The sequence below is a fragment of the Triticum aestivum genome, chromosome 7A (assembly GCF_018294505.1).
Source record: "Triticum aestivum cultivar Chinese Spring chromosome 7A, IWGSC CS RefSeq v2.1, whole genome shotgun sequence".
Taxonomy (NCBI): Eukaryota; Viridiplantae; Streptophyta; class Magnoliopsida; order Poales; family Poaceae; genus Triticum; species Triticum aestivum.
In genome coordinates this window covers 463,879,093-463,891,315 of record NC_057812.1, presented here as the reverse complement: position 1 = coordinate 463,891,315, position 12,223 = coordinate 463,879,093, and the positions used below count along the sequence as shown (strand labels likewise).

Genomic DNA, 12,223 nt, shown 5'->3' with positions numbered 1-12,223 from the left:
GGAAGACCCGCAGTACGGAATGACAACAGTGGATCTCAACAATCTTGCGTATGCAGACGAACCATTCGTCCTAGCCAATGATGTGGCACAGGTTTTCTATGTGAAAGACATGTCTACCAAGCCGAGAAAAAGAAAAGATAAGGAAGCGAATGCATCGTACGATGAGCCAAAGCGGCACATAGTTCTTTTTAGGAAGAGAAACATCGTGGGAGTGGATGACAAGACAGACATGTCAGGAGATTATGAAAAGTTTGATGAAATTGCTCCATTCACAGTGAATATTGACCCGAGCATCCAGTTAAATGATGAAGATTTTCCATGGCTACGACGCAAAGGGACACACGCGAAGAAAAAGTTTCACACCCAAAGATCTGGGATGTGATCGGCTTCACTATCATCACTTTCTTCTGTGTTTCACACCCAGGAGGGAATCTCTGTAATAGTTAGGGTAGCTAGTTATGTGTTTTGGCATTTAAAACGCGAAGAAATTTTATGTGCAAGCAAATTCTTTCATGCATTTACTAATTTTTTCAGCTAAATGACCCCGAAATTGAAAAGCATTTCAAATGAACTCAGAAAAGGTTGAAAGTTGGCATGGTATCATAATTTTACCCACATACCATGTGCAAAAAAGTAGAGAGGGTTACCGCAAAAACTGGATGCACTTCGTGTACAAAATGGACAATCTCTTTCGAAGTATCAGGGTTTCGGACGAAAACTCATCCGTTACAAAGGCATTTCATTTTTTAAATAACCTAAGCATTACCAAATTGAATATAATGATAAAACACACTAATATTAAACATAAGAAAAAAGAATCACTAAAAAATCTATTTTCAAAGTTAAGTTATTCACAAGCTAGTGATTCACACAAATTTCAAATAATTCAAAATTTAAACTATTCAAATTTGTAAACTACCGGTACTAACAGAAAGTTTGTAATTTTTTGTACCTAAAGCAAAAATATTCACAAAGGAACTCTAAATACAACAAAAAACAACTCAAAAATAAATAAAACAAAAATAAATAAAGAAAAAAAAGAAAAAAAAAGCCCACCTACTGGGCCACAGTGGCCTGCATACGACTAGAAACCCAAATTCTAGTTGGGTCAGGATGCAGGCCCGCTAGCCCAGTAGGCCCAACAGGGCAACGCGGCAGAGGTAGGCCTAGAAGGCCTGCTTAAGAGAGGAGCTCGAGACAGCAGCGCGGGCGGGGCTTATAAGCAGGTGCGAGTGCCCCTCGGCTAGCAAGGTGGGACTAAACTTTTGGGGGCCTTTAGTACCGGTTGGAGCCACGACCCGGTACTAAAGAGGGTGCGGTTCCCGCCGCTTCGCCTGGCCAAAACAGACCTTTAGTACCGGTTGGTGGCTCCAACCGGTACTAAAGGTGGGTTCTAAATAAGAAAACACTTCAAAAAATTGTCAGTTTCTCATCTCTCCCTGCTTCTTTCTCCTCTGCCCTGTCGCCGCCGCCCCTTGTCGCCGCCCCCGTCGCCACCCGTCGCCATCCTCTTCGCCGTTCGTTGCCGTCCCCGTCCCTGTCCCCGTCGCCGCGTCGCGCCCCGTTGCCGTGCCCCACCCCGTCCTCCCGTCGTCCCCGCCCGGCCCGTCCCCGTCCCCAACATCGCCGCCCCGTTGCCGTCTCCGTCCCCGTCCCCGTCGCCGTCTCCGTCCCCGTCCCCGTCGCCGCCCACCGTCGTCGCGCCTCGCCGGTGAGCTCCTGCCCCGGCCGCCAACCACACACACACACACACACATTGTTATAGAATTGTTTGCAATCTTTCTGTTTTTAGTTATAGAATTATTAGAAATGTTAGTTTTAGTTATAGAAATGTTAGTTATATAGATATATTAGAAATGTTAGTTATATAGAAATGTTAGTTATATTAGAAATGTTAGTTATATAGAAATGTTAGTTATATATAGAAATGTTTTTTAGTTATAGAAATATTAGAAATGTTAGTTTTAGTTATAGAAATATTAGAAATGTTAGTTTTAGTTATAAAATTTAGAATTTGCATATATGAAATCACAATCCATCATTTAAAAAATGTTACTTTACTTTTGCGGCATATAGTATTTGTTGTCGACGATGCCTGGCCCGCATCCTTGCCGTCGACCCGTTCGCGACGACGTCCTGCTTTAGAGGACCCATGTCCGGGACTGGGCTCCGCCGGGCTGGCACTGGGAGGTGCTACCTTCAGGGGCGCGACGCTTGGTGAGGAACCCGGCCCTGGGTCCCGTCGTCGACCCTCATCTCCTTTGGTGGCGTTCGCGTGGGCCACTTTCGGTGCGGAGGGAGCCGGCCCCGCCGGAGGTGGTACATCGCCGTGTCAGGGAGGAGGACGAGCACGTCCATCACTACATGGCTGCTATGGACATCAGGTTCTCCAATACCTGGCAGGTTCTTTTGGGAGATCACCCGAGCTATGATCCAGTGATGGTTTCTTCTCTTTGGGTGTCCACCGCGCGCACCTCAGGAACCGCGAGTGGCCCAGATTACTCTGTAGTATTCGATCTTTATTAGCTTGCTAGCTAGCTAGCTAGTGATGTATTTGATATTATATCTATTATTCGAGACGATGTATTCAAGATTATGTCTATTATTCGAGATGATGTATTCGAGATTATATCTATTATTCGAGACGACGTATTCGAGATTATATTCAATGATGCTTATTATGTACTATGGTTGATTCAATTTTTCCTTGTTAATTGATTGCATCCATGCATTGTAATTTGAATATATTTCTTTTGGATTAGTTAAACAAAACCTATGGCGGACAATACCGATAGAGAGGGAGAAGAGGCCCTGTTCAATATCATACGCAATCCTCGCGGGCCAGATGATGATCAGAATGAAGAATATTATGACGGCTCTGAATATCTAAACAACACCGGGGAGGGTGATATGATATTCGATCGCGACGACTGAATTGATGAAGTCATGAACTATGAACATGACGAAGAAAATGTTGATCTTGAAACAACAAAGACCGGCAAGGTATATATATTTATATAAGCAGGCATCTGGTGATCATCACATGTTTTAAATGACTTAAAGATATATTAACGAATCGATCTTTCTTCTTTCAGCCATCCGGATCGAGTAAATCTTCAGGCAATAGGAAACGTGGCCCGAACAAAAAGTTGAAGGAGGGCGTAAAGTACAATATCAAGGCCATCAGACCTAATGGCGAACCATTAGTGCCTAAGAAGATTGCAGACAAGTTCATTCGTCAGTGTGGAGTTCTTGTGAAGGACCAACTCCCGATCTCCCTTCAAGAATGGAGATAGCCAGCAAAGCCACGTCCAGGAGTTACTTTTGTCGACGATAGACAAAAACTTCTGCTTTGGGAAACGCTCATGGAACATTTCACCCTACCAGATCATTTCACAGATGCAGATGTGGATAAAGTCAAGGACGCTGCTCTTAGGAAGATGGCGGTTGCATTCAAGAACCACAAGATTCGTGAATGGGCCAAGTACGTCAAGGGAGGAAGGAAGACTCCAGTATTCGAGGGAACACTAGAGAAGCAAAGTGCTCATTGGGACAATTTCATGAAATTCAAGGATTCGAAATTATCTAAGGAACGGTCGAGAATAAACAAGGCCAATGCCGCAAAAAAGGATAAGTTCCATAAGCTGGGGCAAGGTGGCTATGCGGTGGGAATGCCTAAGTGGGATAAGTCTGAGAAAGAGATGCTGGATGCAGGTGTCACTCCAGAAACATTGAGCTGGCCCCCCAGGTGCAGGACTTGGTTCTATGCGCATCGGGGGGAGTTGGACCCGAAGACAGGCAAAGTTTCGAAGAAGGCATGTCTGAACGGAGCCGAAGATAAGCTACTTGTTGCAACAGAAGAGGCTCGATCGGGGTTGTTTCAGCCCAACAGAGAGAACGACGAGCTTACGCGTGCCCTGGGAAATCCTGAACACCCGGGAAGAACACGAGGCATGGGCGCTATTCCGTGGTATGAGGGGTTTTCGGACTGGAAAGCCAACTACAGAACCCGTGCGAGAAAGAAGATTGTGGAGGAGAAGAAGAGGAAGATGGAGGAGGAGTAGAGGAAGCTAGACTATGAACGCCTTCAAGGCCTAGAATCAGCGCACGCGGACTTGGCAGTCAAATTCCAGCGGCAGCAGGAGCAGATCGACTCACTTAGCCAGCAAAGGGGGTCTCAGCAGCTAGCGGGTGATCCACCATTGGATAGCACCGTCCCATCCATGCCGAGAAGTAGCGTGGGTTCTGTCCCGGGCGACGCATTGCTGGATAGCTACCCAGTGGATGACATCATGGAGAACACTAACTGCGAGCTACACTTCAAAATGAAGAACATATCCATGAAGGTGGCGGACGCCCTTGCTTTTACAAATCCCCCTGAGGCAACCTTCCATTGCAACCCGATTCTAGCGGGCTATGCTCGTGTCTTGGTTGATGAGGTGGTGGACCAATATTCGGGGCTAGAGCTTGACATTCCTGGAGGTGACGACGAGCACACACTGGGAGAGGCCAACCATCGTATCATCCTATGGAGAAAGGATTGCATCATCTTTCGAAGGCCACCGACACCGCGTCATCCGACTCCTCGTCGAAGTCCGCCACCGAGTGAGCAGACTCTCGCTCCTCCAAGTCCACCAACGCGTCAGGCCACTCCTCCTCCAAGTCCGGCACAGCTTCAGGCCACTCCTCCTCCTCCAAGTTCGGCAAAGCATCAGGCCACTCCTCCTCCAAGTCCGGCACAGCTTCAGGCCATTCCTCCTCCTCCAACTCAGCCACGTCAGCCGTCTTCGCCGCCTCAGCAATCACGGAAGAGAGCCGCCTCAGCTATGGTGCGTAGCGGTACAAGTCGAGGTAGTACTGGAGGTACAGGCGGAGGCAACCGATTTCAATATGGTCCAAGCCTCGCGCCTCTTCCGCAGAGGCCTTACGACAAGTCCGAGGAGGAAAACGTAGCCATATCGAAGGCCGAGGTGGAAGCCCATTTTGCACCGAAACCGCCACCACCGCCAAGGGAGAAAGTGCCTATGGAAAAGATTGATCACTTCATTCGTATGGCTAGAGCACCAGCTCCCAAGCCCGTTGACACAGACTATGAGCGCCACATCAAGAAGTTAAATCGAGCATGTCTACAGAAAGAGGCGAGCTCGAGCTCGAGCAAATCAGCTGGCAAAAGGAGCGGTAAAACCGTTCCCCAGCTGGGAGAACAGGCGGCACAATCAACCCCCCCCCTCTTGTTGTGCCAACAACACATGAGAGTAGGCGCGCCCAATATTATTGTGGGCAAACCGTTAACGTTCCCGGGGTGGGCGATGTGGTAATAACCGAGGAGCATATTGCGCGGGCTGAAACGATCGGGATCACTGTTGGACAACTCCTTGATATCGAGCCCATGTCTCTGACTAGAGAGGAGGAAATAAAACGGAAATATGCCCGGGGCCAACCTTTGGTCGAGCCAGACGAGGTCAGTAAGCTCCCAACGAGAATGTATGAATTGCATCAATGGTACATGGACATTACCAAGATTTCCAATCAAGAGTCCCTCATGGTGAATGTCAAGAAGGATCATTACTACCATGAGAAAGTTGTGACCGTTGTGTATTCAGAACTATTTCAGCTATACAATCAAGACGCACTCGACAAAGCTATCGTCAGTTGCTATTGTCTGTAAGTGATTTCTTTCTGTAATTTAAGTCTCAAACTAGCTGTAGTGATCATTTTGATCAATCATTACCTGTAATTATCCTCACTATATTCTTTTTTGTGGTATTATGCAGGATGAAGATTTATGAAATGAAAAAAGGTGGACGCTATGGCATTGGGTTCGTTGACCCAAATACCATTAATGAATACACATGGAAATTAGATCCATATCACGAAAAAGTGTAGAGGAAAGCATGCTAAAGTTCTTCAAGCGCCTCAAATACAAAGAAGATATACTACTTCCTTACAACTTCCAGTGAGAAACACTGTCTTGTACTACAAATTATGTTTTTGCCTACTAGCTAGCTACATGTTTTTGCTTACATATGCCCGCTTAATTAAGACATGCAAACGTGTGCGCATGCAGATTTCACTGGATCTTGTTAATCATTAAAGTTGATGAAGGAACAGTTGAAGTACTAGACTCACTACTTAAGAAAGCAAGTGACTACACCATCGTGAAGGGGATAGTCAACAGGTAATTTCAATCATTATTAACTATATTTCGGCCTATTTAATTAGTTCATCATTTCCTGATAACAACTATTTAATAACTCATTTATTCATTTTCTATGTCGGCGGGCAGGGCTTGGGCAAAGTTCATCAGGGCCACTCCAGGCCCATGGAAACAAAATCTGAAATGGTATCGACCCAAGGTAAGTAATTAAGTAGTACTAGCTAGCTGCCATCTCTTTAATTATCATGCTTGATTAATTATTGTCTGATCAAATTCCATTCTCGTAAAGGCCCTGAAGCAGGCGCCGGGGAATGATCTATGTGCATACTACGTTTGCGAGAACATTCGCATGATGGCGTCCGAAAAGAGCAGATCTCAAAGACAGGAGTGGGTACGATATCGATTGTTAGAACACTATTCACAATTTTTACACCATTATCGATATCTAGTCACACAACTAATACACATGCATATTGATCTCCTTCTTAACAGTTCAAAGAGGTGCGGGACAAGCTCCTAGCAAAGGACCGCATAGAAGCAATTCAAGAGGAAATAGCGGGATTTTTGCTCGACAATGTCATAGATCCCAAAGGAGAATACTATTACCCGCTACCGCCCTCATGAACCACGTCCAATTGTTATCGTGCTCCGAAGGCACCAATTAGGCTAATGCCACTGGCTCCGAAGGCACCAATTAGGGGAAATTGTATATATATATATATATGCATAACATGTACAATATGTAGTATCGTAAAATACTAGCAAACGAAAAAGAATTAAATGGAAAACACAAAATTAAATGAAAAAGAAATCATAAACCCAAAACCCCCCAACCTTTTAATACCGGTTGGTAACACCAACTGGTACTAAAGGGCTCCCTGCCCCCGAAGCTGGCTCAGGCCACGTGGTTGCCCTTTAGCACCGATTCGTGCTGAACCGGTACTAAAGGGGGGGGGGGGCTTTAGTGCCTACACTTTAGCACCGGTTACCAAACCGGCACTAAAAGGCCTTACGAACCGGTGCTATTGCCCGGTTCTGCACTAGTGCTCCCTTGTAACCGACTCGGTGTAACTCTAGCCCCCTCCGGTGTCTATATAAACCGGAGGGTTTAGTCCGTAGGATAAGAACAATCATAATCATAGGCTAGCTTCTAGGGTTTAGCCTCTACGATCTCGTGGTAGATCAACTCTTGTAATACTTATATTATCAAGATCAATCAAGCAGGAAGTAGGGTATTACCTCCATCGAGAGGGCCCGAACCTGGGTAAACATTGTGTCCCCCGCCTCCTGTTACCATCCGCCTTAGACGCACAGTTCGGGACCCCCTATCCGAGATCCGCCGGTTTTGACACCGACAACTACCTCCATAATGTGTAGTAACATATATGTTGTGTCATGCATCACTTCATTTATTAGGTTGTAGACTCATCTTTTCTTGATATGTGTGATGTTACAGTAACTAGCTATGTTACCACATGCCTCTCTTTCTTCATTAATTACATGCCACATCATCTATTTTGCCTAGATAAGTGTGATGTTATCACCTATGTTACTCCCATCGTGGCTAGTCTAACTTCGTCACATCATGTTCTCCTAATCCACATTTTTCATGCCAGTGACCAATAAGCCCACAATTCCCACAGAACATTTGGGAGTTTTTCATACAGTTTTGCTAAAGCACATCTAGATGTGCCATAAATATTGCACATCTAAATCATATGTCATTGATTTTACGCTAAGATTCATGCAAACCTTTTCTTTGTCTTTTTTCTTTTTTTCTTTATACTTGATTCACTCACTTAGATGTGCAATAAGTAGAGCACATCTAGATGTGCCCTAAACACACCCTCTTTCATATTGGACTTGATACCAAACCTTCTTCTTATCCTTTGTGATCGAGACGAATCTAATGCAGTTTCTTTCTGACATTGATCTTAGCACGAACCCTAACAAAGTCGCCTGCAAAATCCTGCCGCCAACCGAGTCCACACCTCCAGAATTTCTTCTATTGGGGCGGCACATCCCTTCAATCACAGTTTCATGAAAGTAATTATCTAACGCCGGCAAATATACTGTAACTTGGATGATCTGGAGAGTGAAATGTGCGCGTGTTCAAAAATATACCTTTGCGGTTGATCCTAAAAATGTTTATGCCGGTTGGTGAGATTTGGGAAGAAGATGATTAAATGTCGATACAATTTTTTTCATATATCAACATCCAACATTGTCACACCGATGGGGTAGTTCTTGGTTGTCTGAAATATTCTTAGATCTCAGACCGAAATTTAAAGAATCAGGCTCTGTGGGCTTAAAAGAAGAGAGTGAGATTTCAGAAATGAAAGAAAACCGGACAACTAAGGATAGACTATGCATCATCCATCCTTGAAGGTTGGGAAAGGTTTCAACCCTGTGACACATCACATCATGTCCTTCTCCTCATTACTTCTGCTGACACCCGCGCACCTGCACCACCGAGGTAGCGGAGCCATGCACGTTGCCTCCGTCTGGCAAGCAAGACTCATTCCATTTCGATCGAGGCCCGAGGATGATCCATGTCCTGCGCCTGCAGGCAGCACTGCACCACCATCACTGGCTGTGCCCCTCGCACAGGCCATGGCGGTGGAGTGCAGGAGGCGCCATGCATTTACTCCTCCCGCCTGCCCGCACCCGCCGGACACGTACGCATCGCACCCAGCTCCCGCCGTATTTACCCTCGTCCTGCTCCTTTCAGCTTCACCGTCGCGAGCCAATCGCTAGAGCTGGCTGAGCTGAGCTTAGACCTGTAGACCAGACAACACCGGAGTCCGGAGTGACAGGGCCTGCGCGCTGCGATGTCTGCCGGCCTGTGGCAGCTGCTCCTTGCCGTGAGCGCGTTTCTGGCGACGGCGGCGGCGCAGGAGACAGGGGCAGCGCCGATGGTGCCGGCGCTGTTCGTGTTCGGGGACTCGCTGCTGGACAGCGGCAACAACAACAACCTGGCGTCGCTGGCCAAGGCCAACTACCTCCCCTACGGCATCGACTTCGCCGCCGGCCCCACCGGCCGCTTCTGCAACGGCTACACCATCGTCGACGAGCTCGGTACGTACGCATGCACGCACGTAAGATGCGTCGGCGCAAAGAGAATTGCTTCATTCCTTCTCCTGCACGACGCAGTTGAACTCGGAGGATGCCAGCGTGAATCTTCTGAACCGTCAACGCTGCTAGAGTTTCAGAGTTCAAGCTTCAGACATGTTCATTTTGTTGGTTGTTTATCATTATTTCCAGTGAGAAGCTAGCGTTTATTTCTGCCATGGTCATTCTTTGCCAGAACTCGACCAAAAGAGAAACAAAATACAGTTTAGTATTTGTGAAAAATATTTTGAACAATGCATGTCTGGTATGTCTGCATCAGTAATTTTTCTGCAAGTAGTAGTTATATATGTTTAAGTTTCCTACTCCCTCCGTCTTATAATACAGTAGTGTCAAAAAACGTCCTACATTATGAAATGGAGGGAGTAGTAATGTAAACATGCAGTACAGCAGTTCCCTCAAAAAAAAAAAAGTAATACAGCAGTACTAGAGCAGAACACAATCTAGTGTGGCCTTTACCGGACAGAGCATTGATTCAGGACAGCACTGACGGACAGGAGCCGGATTCACTCATCACAGTGAGATGAGGTTGACTAGTTGCATTTATGGAACAGAATGGCGATCATCTGAAACGCAACAGCAGACTGCATTTTTTCTAACAGTCTGTACTCCAATATCCTTCTGTGCATGATAAACCAAATGCTGATTTTTTTAACTATTTTTTTTATTTTACTGCTCATCAGGGAACATTTGAGCTTGGGATCAGATACTCCACGTCCTCTCTTTTCTAACAGGTTTATTATTTTTCAGCTGAACTGCTTGGGCTGCCCCTGGTTCCAGCCTACTCCGAGGCCTCCGGCTCCGGCCAGCAGCTCCTCCAAGGCGTCAACTACGCCTCCGCCGCCGCCGGGATCCTCGACGAAAGCGGTGGAAACTTCGTACGAACTCATCCATGATCCATCCATGATTGCATCTAATTTTGATCAGCTTCTGACGATGATCAACTGCCGGTCGTAATCAATGCAGGTTGGACGGATACCGTTCAACCAGCAGATCCAGAACTTCGAGTTGACCGTCGGCCAGATCGCCGGCTCGGCGGCTGCCAGCATCGTCGCTCGGTCCATCGTGTTCGTGGGAATGGGGAGCAACGACTACCTGAACAACTACATCATGCCCAACTACGAAACCCGGAGGCACTACACGCCGCAGCAGTTCGCCGACCTCCTCGTCACACAATACGCCTCCCAGCTCACCGTACGATATCGATCAAAACCCTGCCGTCATGTGTGTTCTTGCTTGGAAGTTGGAACCGAATTGAATGACCAAGTCTCTCCAACTGATGGCTGCATGCAGAGGCTGTACAAGGCCGGGGCGAGGCGGTTCGTGGTGGCCGGGGTGGGGTCGATGGGGTGCATCCCGACCATCCTGGCGAGGAGCGCAGAGGGGCGGTGCTCGGAGGAGGTGGACCAGCTGGTGGCGCCGTTCAACGCCGGGGTGAGGGGGATGCTGGACGGCCTCAACGCCGGCCTCCCCGGGGCCACCTTCACGTACCTCGACAACCACCGCCTGTTCAAGCTCATGCTTGCCCACCCTGCCTCCTACGGTAAGATCGACGGCCGGAGTCCAGGGTCCAGCAGAACTGAGAATGCGCTTCTTGTAGCATGCATGGCATGGCCATTCATGGACGACGGATGCGTGCGTGCAGGGTTCGACGTGGTGGACCGGGGTTGCTGCGGGATCGACCGGAACGGCGGGCAGATGACGTGTCTGCCCTTCATGCCGCCGTGCGCCGACCGGGATCGCTACCTCTTCTGGGACGCCTACCACCCCACGGCGGCGGTCAACGTCATCATGGCGCGCCAGGCCTTCGACGGCGCCTCCGACGTCGTCTCCCCCGTCAACGTCCGCCGCCTCGCCCAGCTCTGAAATGCCGGCGGCCACTTGATCTGAACTACCATGCCGACTACTGTAGCTAGAGTACTCCGTAGTTAATAATCTGATCAGAACCAGACGTGTGCGTCTGCCGCATGCAAAATTAAACTGAATGGACTATATGCATGCAAGTATGCTTGACATTTCCGAAGGTTCCATGGTGAGTGAAATTAGTACTACATCCGTCCTGATTTATTGGTCCTCTTCATATTTTACACAAAATTTTGACCATGAATTTAATTAACACAATGTTAAAGTATGTCATCAAAATTAACATCATTACAAACTATGTTTAAATACGAATTCAATAATATAATATTTCATAATAAACCATGAGGGAGGTAGTATTTTCTTTTGGAAAAGGAGCCCCCCGGCCTCTGCATCTGAACGATGCATGCAGCCATATTATTAAAAGTCTCAAAAACAAAACAGTACTTAAAGTATTACAGCTCGCAAAAGGAGCAAGACGACAAAAAATAAAGGACCTCAAGATTATAACCGGTGATAGAAACAGGATTAGAGACCTAGACTCCTATCCTGTTAAGCGACCGCCATCCAAACCAGTTGAATATAGCCCGTGCTATCATCTCCCATTGGTTACACCCAGTAACCAGCGGCTCCCTGGATTCCATAGAAGTGAGTAAGGACCACATACGGATTCATGCGGTAGCTCTGAAGATGACCTGCAAGAAGTGTAAAAATTATTGTCTGTTAAAGATCATGTCATTCCTGCGGTTCCATATAGCCCGCAATAATGCACATATTCCAACTCGAATATGAGCCGCAGTAGTACGATCCACCCCATCTAACCACATGCCAAACAACGATTCAATGTTAACTGGAGGGACAATGTTGAAAGCTATATGAATTGTTCGCCACAATAATTTAGCCAAAGGACAATCTATGAAAAGGTGTTGCATTGTTTCATTATTATCACAAAAACAACATCGTGAGCTGCCTGCCCAATGTCGTTTTAACAGATTGTCTTTGGTGAGAATCACTTGCTTGTGTACAAACCACATGAAGATTTTCATACGCAAGGGGACCTTAACTTTCCAGATATGG

At 47.0% G+C, this 12,223-nt stretch overlaps 1 protein-coding gene across 1 annotated transcript; it reads left to right on the top strand.

The window, feature by feature from the left end:
- The first annotated feature begins 8,782 nt into the window (after positions 1-8,782).
- On the top strand, positions 8,783-11,314 carry LOC123151126 (GDSL esterase/lipase At1g71691). Its single transcript, XM_044570894.1, has 5 exons — positions 8,783-9,235; positions 10,037-10,164; positions 10,253-10,480; positions 10,580-10,829; positions 10,932-11,314. Exons 1-5 carry the CDS (start codon positions 8,989-8,991, stop codon positions 11,150-11,152), a joined length of 1,074 nt encoding a protein of 357 aa, XP_044426829.1. The 5' UTR covers positions 8,783-8,988; the 3' UTR covers positions 11,153-11,314.
- The last annotated feature ends 909 nt before the right edge of the window (positions 11,315-12,223 follow it).